The sequence below is a fragment of the Callospermophilus lateralis genome, chromosome 6 (genome assembly GCF_048772815.1).
Source record: "Callospermophilus lateralis isolate mCalLat2 chromosome 6, mCalLat2.hap1, whole genome shotgun sequence".
NCBI classification, from domain to species: Eukaryota; Metazoa; Chordata; class Mammalia; order Rodentia; family Sciuridae; genus Callospermophilus; species Callospermophilus lateralis.
In genome coordinates this window covers 21,482,694-21,503,788 of record NC_135310.1, presented here as the reverse complement: position 1 = coordinate 21,503,788, position 21,095 = coordinate 21,482,694, and the positions used below count along the sequence as shown (strand labels likewise).

Below are 21,095 nucleotides of genomic sequence, written 5' to 3'. Positions count from 1 at the left end.
TGTTTAGAAGGGCGCTCTAATTGGATGAACATAAAGGTCATGTGCAGGTTGACCTGAAAACTTCCTTAGAGTTATATCTATGACTTTTTAATAGCTCTTCTAATACAGGTCTTACTCCTGTCTTGACTTCTAAATTTGAAAATGTCTCCACCTCTGAAAAACATTTTTCCTTGGCTGTCGATTATAGTGAAGACAGCAGGGTAAACAGCTGCTTTGGTTTATTTCAGGAAGATACCAGAGGATACCAACTGCAGGTGTTCCTAAATATTAGGGCAATGGGGGGCATCCCTCAATTTCATAAATATAGAAATCTTTAAAATAAAGTACAACAACTTTCAATCCATTATCTGGATTTTTTCTTAGTGCTGTTTTATCTATTGTAAACATTACCAGCTAAATGCTTGAAAATATTTCTTTTTTAGGGACTTTATATAAGGTTGCCTTAGTTAAAGATACATGTCTTCTTTCTCAGATTCACACTTTGATTTAAATCCTTATCAGTTTTTTAATAGATGATGTTTATTATATTTTTGCATATATTTAAGGTATACAACATGAGCATTTGATATGCTTTTTATGGGAAGAGCATCTAAATCTACTGTTTTATGAAATTTTTAGTATGTGATACAATATTAGTAACTATAGCTATCACACAGTGTTATAGATTCTAGACTTATCCCCCACAACTGCATTTTTTTTTTACGTTTTGACTTATGTCTTCCATTTCTTTCCTGATTCCAGTAACCATTATTCTAATTTTTGTTTCTGTATATTTGACTCTTTAAAAGACCCTACATGTAACTAAGATTGTGTGGCATTTTTTATTCTGTGTCAGGCTTATTTCACTTAACATGAAGTCCTCCAATTTCTTCCTCTTGTTGCAAATGACAGGATCTCCTATTTTAAGTTTGAAAATATTCCATTGTGTGTGTATGTGTGTGTAATTTCTTTATATAATCAACTGCTCATGGACACTTGTTTCCATATCTTAGCTATTGCGAATAAAACTGCAATGAACTTATCTCCTTGAGATCCTGATTTCATTTCCTTGTGTATACACATGAAGAGGATTGCTGGGCCTTGACACTGGCGTTAGCAATAATATTTTGGATATCACAACAAAAGCTCAAGCGACAAAAGCAAAAACAGACAAAGGGAATTTCAACAAACCAAAAAGCCTCTGAACAGCAAAGGACACAATCAATAAAATGAAAAAGCAGTCTATGGATTGGGAGTAAAAACTGGTGAACCATATATCTGACAAGGGGTTAATATCATGCAACTCAAAAACCCAATTAACAAAGGACAAAGGATCTCAATGGACATTTTTCTAAAGAGGACACACAAATGACCAACAGACATATGAAAGGTGCTCAATGTCACCAATCTTCAGGGAAATGGATATCAAAACCACAATGAGATATGCCCTCACACCTATGAAGAGGGTTATTATAAAAAAAGACAAGAGATAACTAGGATTGGCAGAGATCTGGAGAAGGGAATGTAAACTGGTACAGCCCTTGTGCGAACAGTCCTCATGCAAAGCGGCAGGGAAGGTCCTCAAAACATTAAAGCCAGAACGACCTACGACCCAGCCTTCATCCTACATTCTCCACCCTCCTAACGTGGGCTGCTGGAGGCCCAAGGCGCCAGGCGCTGCCCTCCTCCGGGCCGTCTCAGGGGCTTGACTCCAGGCCGGGCCCAGCAGCCGCGCACCCGCCGCGCTCCACACGCGCTGGCTCGGCCGCAGCGCCTGCTCCGGCCTTCAGTGGACGTCGCTCCGAGGGCTCTGGGTCGGCGCCCGCGGGGCCCACCAGGGGGCAGCCCGGCCTCCCAGCGAGCGGCGGGGCGGCGGGCACTGGGGGAGGGAGTCTGCGGCGGCGGACGGGCCTGGCCGGCGCGGGCGCGGGCGCGACGGGAGCGGCCTCTCGCGTGTCCTCCCCGGGCCGGCCCCCGGCCCGCCTCCGACCCGCCCGGTCGCGAGTGCGGCGGGTTCCGGGTCCTGTGACCGGCCGGACGAGGCGGCGGAGCGCGGAGGGCGGGCCGGCGGCCGGCCTCGGGGGAGTTTCCGTGGCTGCGTCCGGGCGGCCCCGAGGGCGCGGCGGGGGAGCCGCGTGGAGCCCAGAGCAGCCCGAGCCGCGGCGCCCATGGCGGGCGGGGGAGCAGGGGATTCCGGGGCGGCCGCAGCGGCCGCGGCGCCGGAGACCCGCGAGCACCTCTTCAAGGTGCTGGTCATCGGTGAGCTCGGCGTGGGCAAGACCAGCATCATCAAGCGTTATGTTCACCAGCTCTTCTCCCAGCACTACCGAGCCACCATCGGCGTGGACTTCGCCCTCAAAGTCCTCAACTGGGACAGCAGGACACTGGTGCGCCTGCAGCTGTGGGACATCGCGGGTAAGCACGGCGCCCGCTTCCTGAGTCCCAGAGGGGTACCCCGCGACTCCGCCCCTGGCCCCTGGCTTTCCCTCCCTCCGCCCTGAACTCTCTGCCTCTGTACTTTTAGAAGAAAGAGTTCAAGTGAAGTGGGAAGATGCCGTGGGGTGGGGTCGGGGGACTCTCGAGGGGAGCAGAGTGGGCAGCAGTGCAGGCCTTTCAAGGCAGGACAGCGCAGTGCATAAGCAACCGCCCAGCGTGGATGCCCTGCTAGGTTGGTGGGAAGCTCCCTGGACTGCCAAGAGTCTGAAAAGAGGCCCTACCCGCTCCCCAGGGCTCTCTGGCCTGACCAGCAACAAGAGCTGTTCCAGAAGTTTTAATTCTGAAGAATGACAAGATCATAATATGTCGGGAAGAGTTGGAGTGAGGGTTCCCGTGAAGGGGAGACAGGGTTCTTAGAAAGGCTGTTTGGAGGGGCCGCCAGCTCCCCTCCTTCAACTGTCACTGAAGTTCAGAGTGACTGAAAGATGTGCCAGTTAGGGGCACAATCCCAACTAAAAGCCTGGCTCCTTTCAGCCCGTTATTTATCACCCATCTTGGATCTGTCCTAGTATGGGGAGGGTTTTCTCTCTCCTGACAAGATTAGGAAGTCAGGAAGACTATTCCAGAAGTTTTAACTGACTAATAACAAGCCATGGACAAGAAAAGCTTGGATCTGAGCCCAGCCTTTGTGAGGGAAACTCCATTCCTCAAATAGCTTGCTTTAGGCTGGGTCACCCAGGTGAAGACCTGGGAAAGTTTCCCTGAAACTTTGTCCTCCCGTTTCCCTCCCCAAACCAACACCTGCTTCTACCCCTGGCCTTCTCCTCCCCATTCCATAAATATTATACTGTTTCCCTGGCAAAGAGAATAATATAAGATTTATTCTCTTTGAGGAACTACACATTGCTCTTACTGCATTTATGAACAATTGTACTTTGGCTAGTGTGGTGGGTGGAATGTGGGTATCTAAAACAGAAGAAAACTACTGGAAATTTTAATTACTGAAATGGTACCAAAGTATATCTTGTTCATTCATTGCAGAGGTTCAGTCAACCATGGAGCATTTGATTGAATGGGAGCATCGTTAGGGTTAGAGGGCACCTTAGCATCCTTCCTACAGACCCTTTCCCTAAAGTCCATCAAGGACATGGACTGGGGGCACAGTGGGAGGAACACAAAGCTACTGTCTGCCACGTGCTCTTTTATAGCCCGTTACATATAAGTAAGTACTGAAGAATTATTAACTTTATACTCATTTACTTAAAGAGCAGATTTCTATATCTCAGATAAGAGAACACATATCAAATCCTCAGGGAAAGAGCGCTTTGGGCACTGTTTCTTCTTTTTCTACCAGAAACTAAAAGAACGTTTGAAAAGTCATCTTTTGAAGCCAGAGGTTCTTTCGAAACACTTCCTGCTGTTGCCCAGAGCATAAGTGAACATTATACTGCTTCTTGACAAAGCCATGGATTTTAAAGGTTGCCGTACCATGTGACAGTCATCATCCAGCAATCCTCAGTGTAGCTTTTCCACAAACATGATTTTAATCCTCTGTCTAGAAGGGCAGTTGACTTGTCTCATTCTTTATGTAAATTAATACAGTATTTAGATACTAAATTATATTTGAGGCCTACTGCAAGCAAGAGTATGAATGACAATATTTTTTTATGACATGTGCTTTTAAGCTTCAAGGTAAAAATGCTTCTATTGTTGACTTAAGAAAACAAGAGTTTTTCTTTTTGGGTATCACCTCTTCCCTTTTTGTCCTTGAACAGACCAACATAGCCAGGAAGGAGACCTGTCTATTTTTTATCACACCTGCCATAATGGGATATCTTTGCAATTTGCCTAAATCCAAAGCTCAAACTTTGCCAGGGAGGAAAAGCAGCATTTTAAGATCTCTAAAAGGGATTTCTGGTTGTAAAGCTACTGTTGTTTCAACAGGAACTGTTGTACCATTCAGCAAGTACCCGTCAGCAATTAATAAAATTAGAGGTGAAATTATAAGGTAATTAGAAATTATTAGGTTCTTCTTCCAAGTAAAATATTCAGAGAGGGAATTCTAATATAAGGCTTTTGAGAGACAAAAAAATAACATATTTGGGCTAAAGTTTGGGGAGCTATATCATTAATTGTGTTTGGTTTGAACATTTGAGTAACTAGAACCTTAGCTTGTACCATTTGAATTTAGTAGAAATGATGTAATGAAGGCCACTCCAAAAATTTCCCCCAAAGCTTAAGCATACTTGCCTTATGCGTTAATACAAAGTTGGATCATATTGGATTCTCAAAGAATAGGAATATTCCTTGATTGCAAAACAAGTCAGCCACTTGATATGACTAACCTAAGGTTTGGTGTTATTGCTAGTTTCTTTTTATTATTATTCTTATTTTGGAGGCTTTCAAATTGGGTATGGGCATAAAGTAGTTATGCCAATAGTATGTGTCCTAGAAAGCTTTGGCAAATATAATAAGCAAGAATTGTTGAATGGTTTCTATAAATGTAGCCAATCAGATTTAGTTAAACTTTTCAAAATAAGAACCATAAACTTTTCAATTGTAAAACTTAATGAATATTTTTTTCATGGCATTTTAAAGCCATGTTTTAAAATAAAGATGTAGTTTAATACTATTTTTGTATAAGACAAATTGCTGCCTCTTAAGTTCATACCTACTTTAAGACTGCTGCTAATACAGAGCAAATATACTAATATTAAAGTTTTTAATTATATTTTAAAAAGAACTGAATAAATGCACACTAAATTCAGATGTAGTAAGAGATATCCTTAATACTCCTTTCAATGCTTAGTGTAGATAAATAATATTTGAGTAATCATGATTTGTAAGACTTGCTACTAGCAACTATGGAATTTTCCAGGCAGATTAAAATCCTAAAATAGGTTTGCCCATTTATACTTTAAATTTGATGTATTGATTAAAGTGATTTGCAACCTTTCTTTGGACCAAGGACAAATTGGGAATAGTCTACTCTGAAGTTCATGTAATAATTTTTACCCAAACACAAAATGCTTGCTTAGAAGATATTATAAATTATATAACACTATAAAGCTATATTTAAATTCATTTTCCCTTATTTCAGTTCCAATCCTAAAGCAGAATGTTGATCCTGATTGCCTTCATCCATCTTTACTTTGCCAATTATAATACCTAGTAATTTCTTACTCTTTTTCATAACTCTCCATTAAACCTTCATGAGAAAGAATATGAAATACTACCTTGGATGCTTTCCTGACCTTTAAGCTGTCAGTCTTGGATATTAACGTTCAGTAATTTTCTAAATATGAAGAGTCAGTGTTTGGGAGAATTAGTCTAGGTAGTTATTTCTAATCTCTGTCTCACACAGATACTACAGTAATTTTCCTGGTGCTTATTGGTGCCTGATTACATACACTCATCTAAAAGGCTCTTTTCAAGCTAAATTACATATGAGTGATCAGGCTCTTGTACAATCTTGCCATCCGAGCCTTTTTGAGGCTCAAAGCCTGCTGTTCCACTTGACATGTTGAAATCTTTCTCAGTTCCTAAGTTCTGAGACACCTTTGTGTCCACAGTCTGGGTTGTCATTCACAATTGCCCAGACAGATAGTTGATTAGTATAACAGCATAGTTGTATAACTGTTCATGGAAATTCTCCTGGTAATGATATGCTTGTGGCCTTTCCCTTCTGAATATGTTACCATTCTCAGTAGCCTCAATCAGCCCTTTGTGTTGAAAGATACTCAGGTTAATAGAGACAGTGGAATGCTGATAGGAAGTTCTAAAACTTCCTTTATTCCAAGATATTTGCCTGAAATGTTTCTCTTCTGAACTGCATTATAGGCTCTGGATGCCCCAGAGTATAAACAGAGAAGTATACCAACTTGAACAAAAAGACACAGGTAAAAATGCTATAGAGACAGACTTAATGATTCTGAGATAGGAATACAATAAACTTGATAGTATAGTATAGGAGGTTTGGGTTCACTAGTAAGATTAATAGTAAAATTCTTTTATAGTTTTTCAACAGTCTGATTACCACTAAATGGGAGCATATAACTCATTGCAATAATCACTATCTCCTCCTGTTTTTAATGTGGAATTTATAGTTATTATACTTCTCTACTTATGAGACTCAGAAATTCTTAAGTAGATAGTTTTTGATTGGCTACATCATTTTCTGTATATTGTGAAAAACTATTTCTAAACCATGCACTCTTCTGCCATGTAACAAAGTTGTATTATTGGTATATGATTGTAGCACACACTGTGGAAAAGCAAGGCAGTAATTATAGATGTTTTCTAACCTGTAAGCCATGTATTATTATTATTCCAGGGCTGGAGTATTATTTTAAAATGTATTTCAGGATAAACTTTTTACATGGAATTTTCTATAATACTCATTCTGTTTTATAATGTACCCAGAATTTTATTTTTATTTCTGTATGATGAGGCCAAAGACCAGGAGCCAAATGACATTGAAAGTGTTTGGTTATTGACACAGTTCCATAGATGAGGAGTCATACTATGCAATACAGGGCCATAGGAAGAAGTACCAGGGACCATTGCCCAGGTAGAAAGAATATGTGGAATCTGAGCAAGGGTTTATAAGCTAAGCAAGTTTGTGATTGGATAATTAGAGTAATTTCAATGGTCTCTGAGGTGTTCTGATAAGACTTCTTGTCTGAAACCTGTCCCTGGGGTGATTTAGGGCAGGGAAATAATGTCCTAGTCTACAGGAGCCTGCTAAGTGAAGACTGATGGGGACTTATATATTTAGGATTGGTTGGTTTGCATATGAAAGTTGTGCTTGCAGTCATGTAGTTTGCAATCTGTACACATGAGTAAATTCTGGTAGGGGCAGTACCTCCCCAAGCCTGCAAGGCCTTAAGATGTCAAAGCATCATAAAATATAGAAAATTAAAAATTATTACATATTGTTGGCACATACTGAAGTAGATAGAAAGAAAAAATGCGAGTGAAGAAAGAAAATTTGAAGACTTAGGCTTATATCTCAGGAATAGCATAATCTTAAAATAGTGAGCACTTCACACTTAATCAATACTTAGGTTATGGAGAGCGGGCTAAGTAGGCAATTTCACATTCTGTTATAGGTGTACAGATCTTTTCTGGAGTGGTGAGAAAAATGTATTCATATAAATGCAAAGAAATTTCTGGAGGGTGAGACAGAGGACCAAGGAAAGGTGCTTTAGCATCCTTTCAGTTGCATTTTCAAACGCCTTTTGCATTTTATGCTCAAGTTACCTAAGCGTAGGTCTTCACTCTTTTGAGAGAGACAACCACAGAAAAATAACTGGATTGCGAAGATTTCATTCAGAACTTCTGTTGATTTTTCTGACAGTTGATCTATATTATCTTCTTTCCTATTACTTCCACTCACTTCTCTCCACACATTTTTTTCTTAGCATCTTCTACAGTGGTTTTTGGTTCTTAAAATTATTCCAAGAGTTTAAGTGTTCTTAGTGTGATTATATGGTACCTCTTCCATCAGAATCATTTAGGTGCTTAAGATGCAGATTTTTAAGCATCTACCATGTCAACAGATTTGACTTCATCTGATAAACATGCCTGTGCATGATGGTTCAGCAGGAGAGGAGCTACTTCTTTCATACATAAGTCTATGGTTGGGAATTCCAGGACTGGGAGCAGCACCACCAAGTCTTCATGGACAAAGGCAAGCTTTTCACCATTGGGCTATCCTTAGACTATGTCCTTTGCCTCTGTAGTCTGATCAAATGGACATGGTCTCCCCAGATAAAATTCTGTGAAGGGAAGTTGGGATAGGCAACTAGCAATCCTTCATGACTATCAAATCAGAATTCCTGGAGTCTAGAAAACTGCAATCTGCTGAGCACCCTGGGCAAGTCTGATCTTTACTGCAATTAAGAAGCATTGTTCTGCCTTTGGTTTTGCTTCCCCCTTACATCTTGCCCATCTTCTTGAGATGCTCCAGTTCTGCACTTACCAGACAAGCTCCCTGCTGCCAATACTCCCTCACATTCTCTCCATGACCTATCAGTACCTTTCTCAGATTCATAGCAACTCCCAGAAGTGGCATCACATCCTCATCCTGCATAGCCACCAGGAGTTTCTAGTTAAGGCTGGTATATGGATACAAGAGGGACTTTCAGGACAGAGAAAGGATAATTTTGCTCCTGTGGACTAAATGTGACTCATAAGGAAAAGGCTATTAGGAGTTTGGACACCAATCAATAAGTGATTTTGATTTAGATAGATAATTATTCATTTATAACCAATGGCTAGAGGTAGCTTATTGTAAATACTTCATTCCAGAAATGTACAATGAGATTTAGGGATTTTCTTTGAATAACTTTCCATTTATTAACTAGGAACTATACATTTTCAGTGAAACACTTTGAGTAGTAATGTGTAGCTTGGTAATTCTCAGTGGATGGGAAAAGGTAAGTGTTTGTAGTTGGAAAACTAGCTAGCCATCCCCTCATCCTAGCATTTTGATTGGGTTTGGGTTATGGGATTTATATTTTGAATTTCAACTAACATTAATAGAAACTTTTTAATTAAATTATTTATTTATTCTAATTTGTTATACATGATGGCAGAATGCAATTCATTTCATACTTTACATATGGAGCACAATTTTTGAAATCATTGATTGTACACAAAGTATTCTCACACCATTCATGTCTTTATACATGTACTTAGAGTAATGATGTCTAACTCATTCCACCATCATTCCTACCCCTTCACCCCCTCCTTTCCCCTCCCTCCCCTTTGTCCTATCTAAAGTTCCTGTATTCCTCCCATGCCCCCTGCCCATCGCCATTATGAGTCAGCATTTTCATATCAGAGAAAACATTTGGCCTTTGGTTTTTTGGGATTGGCTTACTTCACTTAGCATTATATTCTTCAACTTCATACATTTACCTAATTATATGGGAGCATGAATATAAAATTTAGAGACAGATATTAAATATCTAAACAAAACCAGTGATGAAAATCCCTAGAGAAAATATCTCTAACTTGTTTTTCTGATAACAGAAGAATTTAATATTTTTCTTATCATATCTGAAGGGAAATACTTTCATTTTTAGTATTTTTATTAGCTTTGATGGAGATAAAGCAAATAGTTTTGTATATTGTCTTTAACTTAATGGGAATACATATTCTTGGAAACACTAATTTTGTTGTTTTTAAGTTCTTCTTTTTTTGTTACTGTACTTTGAACCTAGGGATGGTTTACCACTAAGCTATGTTCCCAGTTATTTTTATTTTTGTATTTTGAGACAGGGTCTTGATTTCTTTCTTTTGATGATGTTCTATTTATGTTTTTTTTTATATTGTTATTGTTTTGTTTTGTTTTCTGTGCTGGAGATCCAACCCAAGGTTTAGTGCATGCTAGGTGAGCACTCTACCACTGAACTACACTACTCTACCATCCCTACACTGATGTTCTTTTTTGGTGGGGGGTTAACAGGGATTGAACACAGGGGCACTAAACCACTGAGCCACATTTCAAACCCTGTTTTTTATGTTTTATTTAGAGACAAGGTTTCACTGAATTGCTTAGTGCTTCACTTTTGCTGAGGCTGGCTTTGAACTCACAGTCTTCCTGCCTCAGCCTCCTGAGCTGCTGGGATTACAGACATGTGCCCCTGTGCCTGGCTCTGATGCTCTTCTTAGTGCCATTCTTATTGGGTATCTCTGATTATTAAGGTAAACATTTCAATTATTGCCAACACATGTAGAATAGGTTGTGTGAATATTTAAGTATCTTTTGCTCCTGTAGACTAGCTCTGTGCTCTGTTTCTCCTCTTTTTTGTGCTAAGATGTCCAGTTATAATCACCATTCCTTCCTCCAAAGAAGGCAGTAGCACACTGTTCACAGGTCAAGACATTATGACAGTTACTAGGAATGTGTTGTCAGTACTCCAACAGCACGTGGATGACAATAATGTCCCTAATATTAGTTACTAATGCACTCTGCAAAAGGAAGTCATTCCTTAGCTTCTGTGGGTGAAGCCCAACATGACATACAGAAGGAGATATGACTTCTGTAGTAGCACTGTGCCATCCTTAAGCAAGTCACTAAATGCTCACACTGCAGAAGGTCTGTGGACACACAGGCCACATGCAGAAATGCCTACTGCAGCAAACATCTGACTCAGATTAGGCAGCATAGTAGATGACAAATCAACCCAGTAAATTCAGCTCCTGGGAATTTATTCTCTCATCTATAAAATAAGAGAGGTCAGACTAGATAATTTGGGGTGCCTCCCTGTTATTGTTAGTCATGACCATTTCAGTACTGCTCAAAGAAGATGTTATTGGTTATATTTCTTCCTGAACTAACCTGAACTCATTCAACAAACCTATTATGAAGATGCTCCCCAAGGTTCTGATTAAGCAAGCTTTAACTTTGCACATGTGCACCCCAATGCAGCAAAATTTATGAGTGTGTTTCATAAACATAGACCTCCTCCACTACCCAGCCTCTCCTGTCACAAGACTTCACCAGGACTCAACCCAGGACATTCAGCATGGCAGAAATTGCCTGCATTTTGGTAAAGTGTGTGTTTCCTTCTTTCGATTATTTATTGAGTTTTCACCTTCTTCTGTGGAATTCTTGAGAGTTTTTAAATGTACTTACTCCAAGTACAAATCTTTTTCAGATTTTTTTTTAATCTCCTAGTTACTTTTCATTTGCTTAATTGACACTTTTTCGATTTGACATTGTGTCCTTGTTAAGACAAAGCAGCTGATATGAGGGCTGTCAGAGAGATTTAAATCCTCACCTTAGGATCTAAAGAAAATTGATTAACATTTATCAGAAAGTTTATATGAATAAATTTTAACATCATTTAGTGTGATTAATAAAAGGAATTACTTGAGATTTATAGGTGATTCACTAAAAGAAGCAGTAGTCACCAAAGCTTAGTCGCTCTTTGTAACATCTGGATGTTTATACTTTTCTTTTACTGATTTGCCACCCTATCCTCTTTGCTAGATTAAAAGGATAGTCCAAAGAAGTAACTTCTTATAACTATGTAAATATCTTGAAATCTTAATCCTTTGATGTTTCTTAATCTATCTTAATGATGCCATGATTCTTGCCATGATTCTTTTTGCAGTTACTCTTCCTGTCCTTTCATGTTCAATAATTAAAATGCCTAAAAATGGAAGTGGCTGGTGATACTTATCTTCAGTAGAAATTGAAGTCTGAACCATTTTAATGCACCTATAGGTAGTTTTTCTGAAGAACAGTGATTTTGACTTTGAATATTTGAAATATCCTGGGTTGGCATACCCTCTATGATTATTATATGTATGTTTACAGAAAATGGTGCAATGTTAACTTTTTATAAATATTAGCCTTTTGATTAAATGAACTCTATAGCTGGCTGATGCGATTTATCTTACCAATAAACTATGAATTATAACATCAAGGTTTTATATGTGTCCATTTGTCAGAATAAAATTCTGACCTTTGGACTATAGTAATACTACTTTAGATACACCCATGTGAGGAATTTCCACAAAGCAAGTGAACTATAAATGTATTCAGATAGCTTGACAGTTGTCATATTCTTCTTCCCTATTCTATAAAGCAATATATAACATTGTATGATGCACTGTGGTGTTTGGAAGAGAAAGAATTTTGTAATTTAAGGTAGCTTTTCATTTGTGGGAATAAAGTGTAGATTAAAATTGCATCAATAAAAGACAGATAAAGCTTGTTTATCATCCATCATGTGTTTTAACAGGAAAATATCCTATCATAGATTCAGGAGTTATAAATCTTAGACTCACATTGATTTGGTTAACCCCCTCCTAGCCTAGTCAGTAATTTGACACCTGAAACAAGTCAAAAGTAGCTACAAGATAGTTAAGGATCTTAACCTAGAGGCTTGAGGAGTCAGAAGACCTGCATTAGTTGGTATTATAATTTTGTCTGTCTTTTTATCTGTCAGTTGAAGATAAGCTCCTTGCTATGTGAAAGGTTAGTGTGGTCACAGATTGTGAGATAATGCTTTGTAATAATCCTGTGTGATGCATGAGCAAAAATATAGGAAGGAACATAATTTATCCAGAGTGTTTACCATAAGTTGAAATATTTTCAAATGTCAATGAGATTTGAAGAACTCTGCAATTTATCCTGCTTATAATCACAACCAGTTGTCACTTCTTGTTCTGAAACTGTAGGTTCTCATGTTTCTGCATCTTAGAGGAGCTCAATTTTGCCTGTTGACTCAGAAGAGGGTTTAGCCTCGAGATGTGAAGGAAAGATGAGAGCATGATCTGCTTAATCTCCTGTCTAGTGCTAATCATTCTGACCAGCATTTGACCACTGCCCTTATCTCCTTCCTGCAAACTCAATTTTCTGCTATTCTTGTCTCTGCCTCCGCTTCCAGTTTTCTGTTTTCCTCAATTGTTTATCCTCTCTTAGACTAAAAGGAGAGAATGAAGAAATGGCCAACTTTGTAGCCTTCAGTACTGTCATGTTGAATTCATCACATAGGTGTTATATACACACAGAACCGCTTCCAGCTTTCTGTTTTCCTCAATTGTTTATCCTCTCTTAGACTAAAAAGAGAGAATGAAGAAATGGCCAACTTTGTAGCCTTCAGTACTGTCATGCTGAATTCATCACATAGGTGTTATACACACACAGAAACTAGTTAATGATGTGTTCAAGCAAATTGTCAGCCTCTTCTGCTTTGCAGGTCCTGATTCTGTATGGATGACCTTAATCTCACTGGTTTATGTTGCTCTGGAATGGGAGGTATTTGCTGACAGTATTATTCTTTGGGCATGGGGTCAGACCTAGATATGACTCTTAAGAATTAAGAGTGTTTACTCTATTTTTATATTTATTTCTAGGGCAGGAGCGATTTGGCAACATGACCCGAGTGTATTACAAGGAAGCTGTTGGTGCTTTTGTAGTCTTTGATATATCCAGAGGCTCCACTTTTGAGGCAGTCTTAAAGTGGAAAAATGATCTGGATAGTAAAGTTCATCTTCCCAGTGGCAGCCCTATTCCTGCAGTCCTCTTAGCTAACAAGTGTGACCAGAAGAGGGATGCTGCCCAGAGTCCTCCCCAGATGGACCAGTTCTGCAAAGACCATGGCTTCACTGGCTGGTTTGAAACCTCTGCCAAGGTGAGATCTGCTCTAGATGAATCTGCCCTTCTGCTTACCTTCTCAGTTTGAGCTGTAACTGTTAAATATTTAGATGGATTTCTGTGAAGGGTTTTCGGAGGCCAGAAAAAGCAACACATGGGTATATTATAGCTTTCCCCATTCTGTATCAGGAATGCTTAAAAACTGGATAATGGGGAAGTGAGTCAAAGGCCAGCCGAATATTTGCATTAAAACGAAAATGAGTAAATCAAGCAAATCAAGTGACATTTTCTGTGAGGTTTTTTAATGGAGTTACTTCTTATGCTACTGGAGTGAGAGATAAGGTATATTGTCAGTTACAAGAATTTTTGACTTTTACAAAAGGCTTAAAGAATGTGGAAACATGCCTCTGGTGAAGGTGTATGTCATATAGAGGATAAACAAAGACATTGAACGGTCAGCAAGCATATTTATTCAGAAGATATTTGAAAAGCTTTAGATTAACTGTGTAGGAAAGATGGAACAAGAGGAAGCTGTCAATGTATGTGACAAGCTTCTTCATGAATAGTATAGTAGAATTTTTGTCTTCCATTGTTGAGAGCTGGATGAAATGTTTGTTTGAAGGGGAAAACCTAGTAAAGTGAATTTTCAAAAGCTTAACCACCTAGGTGTATAAAAAAGGGAAGGTGAAAATGAGAAGTACAAAATATGGGGAAGGTTGGGCACAGCAGATGTTTCTATAAGAGGGTTAAATAGAATAATGATGATATTTGTGAAAATCCTGTGATGATAAGCACCAAATCCTGAATTTGATGTTCATAATAGAGTTCCAGCTTTTAGAATGTGCTCTGTAGATTTCTTTTATGTATAAGCATGTGTGTGCATGTGTATCATTGTTCCTCCAAATCACCTCCCTCTTCTGGAGTCTGAACGCCAGTTTACTTTTGGTTTTACTAGAAACTTTCCTTTAAATGAAAGATAATTTGATGTCAGTGGTGATCATAATGATGAAATCAAGTAATGAAAGACTCTACTGAGGGGTCACCTTGGGATGTTAAGTGATGGTGGAGTCTCAGGACAAAAAGAGTGTCTCCTGGAGGCAGGAGTGTGCATACCTATGCCACAGACTCCTTGTTTAGATAAATATGCATCTGACTTTTTTTTCACAAATGAAAAATTGCATCACAAGAAAGATGAAGTCCCGAGATGGTGCATCAGCACTCATCTGGCAGGAAGGATGAAGTGTCCAGAGGAAAGGATTCCAAAGAGAAGGAATTTTTCAGGGCTGCAGCTCTGTCTGCTGAGTGAATTGCCTTAACTTTCTAGCTTCATTAAAAAGAAAAAAAAAAAAGCATAACAGTACATGAAAATGTTTATGCAAGCATATTATTTGGTTGTATAGTTTTTCTATATTGCAGATAAAATTCCACTTTAAGTTTTATTTGACTTAATATTTCAGCTAATAGGTGGATATTTTCTTACATATTTTCTACATGTAAGTGTCATAAATGATGATGTTATGTGATGTATAATTTGAGAGTGTGTAAGCAATCTGCTTTATTAATTTACAAATGAAATTACACGGATAGGTGAGAGGAAAATTTGTTAAAAGGGTCAGGTATGTTCTACGCTTCCCTACAAATATATTAAAAATGGCTTTTAAAGAATTTCCTGTGTAATAAGCCAGGAATCTTCAGAAAGTAAAACAGTAACATGAATTTTAAGTTAAAAATTTTGAGTCAAGCTTCAAGTATTGCCTAAGTGTCATTAATAGTTATACTTTAGAGCCAGCCATCTGATTTTTGCTTGGATTCCAGTGGTTAGCATTCTAATAGGAATACAGCCAAAAGACAATTTGAATTTGTGAATTTCCTCCTTTCCCTTTTATGGAAAAACACCACCATTTTCTGACTTTAAACTTTGAGATTGATTTTACTAAAATATGGAATTATAACCAAATGCAGCTAGAGAATTTTATAATTATTGATGTGATGGATATGATGTAGATTGGATAACAGTTGGACATCTGAAGATCTATATTTCTACTAAAGTTAATTCTTATCTTGGGAACAAAGTTTTAAAGAACTATTGATGCTATGAAAGAAACCTAAACAAATAGCACAACTCTTCCAGGTTTCCCTGGTCTGAGAAAAGGGACACAAATAGTGAATCTCATGGTATTGAATTCAATTGGAGATTCCAATATAAACAGGTTTCATATATAAATATGTATAGTTCCATATACATACATACACACATATTTATAAACCGAGATTAACAGAAAGGTAAAGATGTGTAGGTGTGTGTGTGTGTGTGTGTGTGTGTGTGTGTGTGTGTGTTTAACTAGCTCTATCTGCTGAGAGGGGTTGGAAGCAATGACACTATAATATGAATGAACCTACCTAGTCCTCAGAAATTTTTTTTTTGAATAGTTTTAAAGTAAAAAGACTTAGGATGACTGGAAAAATAATTGACTCCATGGCTGGGGGAACTGACATGTAAAGAAGTACCTGAGATGTTTTATGGTTCCAGAAACTAAAAAAGGATTCACCAGATGTGAAGCATGTCACAAAGACATGGGAGCCTGCATATAAGAGCAACAAAGTATAATGTCTAGTGTAATGGGCTTAAACTATAGAAGCAAATAATCCATAATATGCATAAATAAATGTTAAATACTTGAAGAAGAACCTTTACTTAACAGTGGAGTCTCAAATAATAAATGTAGAAGGAATGATGGAATTAAAAAGTCAACCGTTAAACCCTGCAGTAATAATAATTGTTTTAAGGAGGAAATAATAGATCTAACATCAGGGAGGAAAAGCATGGTGAGAAACAGAGTACTTACATATTTGCACTTACTGAATACAAAGGGGAAAGCTGGTAACATCTTAGTTGATAAGCCTGGCAGCATGACATTAATTCGTGTGTCTCCTGATAATCTGAGAAGGACACAGGCTCCTATCTTAGTCCTGTAAAACTTGAATGATAAGGAAACATCAGGCAGGCCCAGAATGAGGGGTATTCTCTGGCTAGTGTTCTCCAAGAGGGCACTGAGGAACCATTCCAGATGAAAGGAGCCCGTGGCAACAAAATATAGCTTGTGGAGCTGCGTCAGAAACAGGCCTTGAGACAGTTGGTGGAATTTAGTAAGGTTGATAGATTAAGGTTGTTCTCTCATTTCCTGATTTCAGAAGTTGTACTCTGGTTTATCTAAGCTGTTAACTTTTGAGGAATGAGTGAAGAGTATACAGTAAATCATACTATTGTGATATTTTGCAAAATCTGAACTTATTTTAGAAAGCAAGAACAGTATTTGCTATGTGCTGCTTATTATGTGTTCTCTGATAACTTCTAAAATAGTCACACAAATGCTGTGATAGCTAATAATTCCTTAGGATATCCTTAATGGAAACACATTCACAACATCATTTCAGTCTAATTTATGCATGACAACTAAAAGTAGCAATCTGTACTCACAGATGAAGGAACAGTGTGGTACATTTTTTTATGTGGTTTGAGCCCTTTCGCAGTTTTCTTCTTAATGTATACTGAATATTTGAATTACATCTTTGTTATGGCTTGGATCTAGAATGTCCCCCAAAGTCTCACATGTAGAAAGCTTGGTCCCCAACGCAGCAGTGTTCAGAGGTAGGACCTTTAGGAAGGTGATTGTATCATGGAAGCTTCAGCTACATCAGTGGATTAATCCATTGATTGATTCATAATTTGAATGGATTATCGGGAGGTGGTGGAAACTCCAGGAAGTGGGGTATAATTGGAGAAAGTAGGTCACTGGGGCTGTTCCCTGGAAGGGTGAATCATATTCCTTTCTCGTTTCTGCTTCCTGGCTGCCATGAGGTAAGTAGCTCTCCTCTGCCACACCCTTCTGCCATATAGTGTTCTGCCTTTCCTCAGGTCCAAGTCATGGAAATCAGCTGACCGTGGACAGAAACCTCTGAAATCATGAGCCAAAATAAATCTTCCTTTAAGTTGATTTTTTTTTCAGGTGTTAGTCACAGCAATAAAAAGCTGACTAACACAGCATTCAAGGGTACCGGTTTTCTAATCTGAATGCCTTCCATCTATGTGTCAACCCAGTGCATCTCCACAGGGCACTGCTGCTCATTTGAAAGTAGAACAGGTGGACAGGTATCCCTGCTAGTCACCCTGCAGCTGAATAGATGACCCCTAGGTTGTCTTTGTTGTTGTTGCCAACATCTGTAGGATCATGTTTACATTTTCAACCATTGAGATAGCACATTGAGCCTCAATGACAAAAGTTACAACAGGAACATCAAATAGGGTGTCCATGCTAAAAAGAAGAGGGTTCTTTTCATAGACACATGACTCAGTGGCATTGAACTCTTAATGTGCACTTTATTACTAAAGAAAATGGTAACTGGTATACTTACAGTGCCCCCTCTGGCAAATTTCCCTAGTTGTCCTTAGTACTCAATGCTTTACTCTAAGAATGGACCAGACCACTGATTCTATTCTTTGCTTCTGTATTACAGGATAACATAAACATAGATGAAGCCGCCCGATTCCTTGTGGAGAATATTCTCACAAACCACCAAAGCTTTTCTAGTGAAGAAAATGATGAGGGCATAATTAAACTGGATCCGAAGAGCATGACAGAAGCACGCAGATCCCAGTGCTGCTGACGTGGCTTCTGGTTCTCATGTGCCTGCCTCAGTCCTAAGCATGTGCCCAAGAATGGTGATCAGTAACCCTCTGCACTGTTAATCTCCCCACAGGTGCACATCACAGTGCAACTACACATGGCACCGCTCCTCATTTGAAAGTGGAACAGTTGGAGAAGTATCCCTGCTAGTGGCCCTGCAGCTAAATAGATGACCCCCACCTAGGCTTTTGTTATTGTTGCCATCATCTGCAGGATCATGTTTACATCCCTTTAAACAGCTCTGTAAATGATTCCAATGGTAGCTCTTAGTGTAAGCGCTCGGGGTGGTAATAAAGCTTCCCTGTGGTGTTCCTTACATTTTGAGTATGTCTTTGTCCCCATATTCCATCCTCACTCTACAATGAGGGTGTTAGACACAAATGCTTGGAAGTTCATGTTTAGTAACTTGATTTCCTCTTTCTTTTTTTTCTTATTTTGGTACAGGGAATTGAACCCAGGGACACTTAATCACTGAGTCACATCCTTAGTCCTTTTTATATTTTATTTTGAGATAGAGTCTCACTAAGTTGCCAAGGTTGGCATTGAACTTACAATTTTCCTGCCTCTGCCTAGAAAGTCAGGGAGATTCCAGGCGTGATCCACCATGCTTGGCTGCAATTATATTTTCTATTCAGAACTTCAGTACTTTATGTAAAATTGTTACCCTTAATTATGTAATTATAGCAGTCAAGGCTGGTGAAGAATGGGTCACACTCCCCCTTTAACACTTTAAGGTGCCATTCCTAATTACTCAGAAAGTGTTCCCGCAACACCTGTATGTTGGAGCCTCCTTCGGTTTTGTTTGCTGTCACTTAGAAACAATGTGAATGACCATTTCTTCTCTCCTCTCTCCTTGTGTGCTTATGCTGCTCCCCAAGGGCCTCCTTGACTGGCTGTTGGAATTTGCTCTAACCAGAGTTAGGCTTTGCAGGTCTGTAATGGCAATGGTCACAAGGCAGCTATTTTCAGAGTACATAAAATTATACTTCAGCTTCTATATTGTGAGATGTGAAAGAAACCAAGTCATGTTAGTTTTTATAGAAGATTTTAGACATTTAAAATATAATGCTTGAGAAACCTACGGCCGATTCACAATATTTCTATTACCACTTAACCCAAAGGAGGAAAAGAATAAATATTTTAACTAAAGCCCGTGTTTTAAACTAACGTTCTAAGAAGATACTTTCTGCCTTAGAAAACTTTGTGTCTGTTCATTTTTGCTGTTTATTTTTGAAAGATATATTATGTGAAAGCTCCAACTTATTTCTTTCAAAGAAATGTTAAAGGTCTTTGTGTCATAATCCAAAAGTAACACAAAATGAGATGTTGGCCAAATTTGTCTCATTTTTTAAGTGAACTTGGTAGAAAAGATCCACACATTTTTTGAGAATAGGGAGAAAATCAACACAGGCCTGCACTTGCACTCACAGGTGTGTTCTGTCAATAAATAGAAGTTGCTCTTGGCCATAAGGCATAGATCGTTCTGTTCCTTAAATCCAAATCACACAGATGATCTCTTTAGACATGTATTCTACATAGAATCAGAATTTCTGAGGTAAAGAAATAGAAGATGTTGATTTAATTAATAATCATAATTCAACTAATATTGTGTTAATCTCATGTCATGAAATTACCAATGGTCTAATCTGCTACATGTATGTCAGTAATTCAATAATATTTCTAAAAGTGATTGTTGTCAAAAATTGTAACTTTTCAAGGTATAATTTGTTTCTTGAGAAACATATGAAACATTCATATTGCTTAATGAAAATTCCTTCAGGCCTGCAGAGGTAGCTTTCTAAGGATGGAGCTCAGAAATACATTTTTACAAAAAAAAAAATCTGATGTTCTTGTTGAAAACTTCCTATATTTAATAGCAATAGTAAAATGTTATTCAGTTTAAAATGTATGGTATTAATCAAAACATGAATACTCAAAATATAGCACTTTCTTTCCACTTATAAATCATTGTTATTATAAAGTCTGAATACTTTGAACAACGGAAAAGCAGTAAAAATTTGCTTTCATGAACTGAATGAAACAGAGACTTAGGGTTTTGACTGGTTAGAGTTATCTCCAAGTATTGTTGCTCCCACCAGTTAACCCTTTGTGGATAAAGTAAGTCATAATTCAATCTCACTTCTCAACATGATATAATGTGGAAATTAGTTTAAATGTAAACATAAGAAACAATAGTACAAAAACTTTGGCGTGGATGGAGAAAATTTGATGTTAAGATCTTTTTACATTATCAAATGTTAAAAGCCAAAGAGGAAAAGACAAATACTTTTGATTACAGCAAATCTTCTGGAGCAAGATGATATAAGCAAAGTTAAGCAACAGACAAAAGAAAACAAATTAATCTCTCCAATTTGGTGAGGCTTAACAAAGGCAATGAGTAAAAATGGGCAAAGGATGCAAAACCACCATTTTTACAGAAAAGGTATGCATGTGTCAAATATTAGTAAGGAAAAAAGTAGAAAATAAAGCCAGTAATATTAGATTCATAAAAATGTGTAAGTTTGATTATGTCTTTCATATTCATGAACATACATAAAAATAGGTACTCATATATTGCTGTTGAATTTAATTTATCTAAATAGATGCTACCAAATTTTCTCCCCAAACTGCTATTCAGTTTACCTTACTAGTCCATGTCTTACCAAGAAGTGAACCTGTTAATCAATAGGGAAATATACTTCAAAACCAAATCCCTTCCTGATCCAGAAAATTTCTCTGTAGAGATATAAGATAAATGAGTGTTCTATTATTGAATAAGTGTTAAATCAAAATGTGATGCAAATTAGAGGAAATCCAATAAGAGTTTGCAAAGACAAGAGGAAATTTCATTCTTTTATATATTCAGGCTACAGTTA

General features: G+C 38.2%; 1 protein-coding gene across 1 annotated transcript; it reads left to right on the top strand.

The window, feature by feature from the left end:
- Positions 1-1,995: 1,995 nt before the first annotated feature.
- On the top strand, positions 1,996-18,535 carry Rab32 (RAB32, member RAS oncogene family). Its single transcript, XM_076858166.2, has 3 exons — positions 1,996-2,394; positions 13,294-13,571; positions 18,050-18,535. Exons 1-3 carry the CDS (start codon positions 2,148-2,150, stop codon positions 18,197-18,199), a joined length of 675 nt encoding a protein of 224 aa, XP_076714281.1. The 5' UTR covers positions 1,996-2,147; the 3' UTR covers positions 18,200-18,535.
- Positions 18,536-21,095: the final 2,560 nt, after the last annotated feature.

Excerpts from the sequence above, each read along its gene's own strand:
- Rab32 (XM_076858166.2), top strand. The coding sequence starts at position 2,148 with ATGGCGGGCGGGGGAGCAGGGGATTCCGGGGCGGCCGCAGCGGCCGCG. Across the intron at positions 2,395-13,293 it reads GCAGCTGTGGGACATCGCGG|GGCAGGAGCGATTTGGCAAC; the intron begins GTAAGCACGGCG and ends ATTTATTTCTAG. Across the intron at positions 13,572-18,049 it reads GGTTTGAAACCTCTGCCAAG|GATAACATAAACATAGATGA; the intron begins GTGAGATCTGCT and ends TCTGTATTACAG.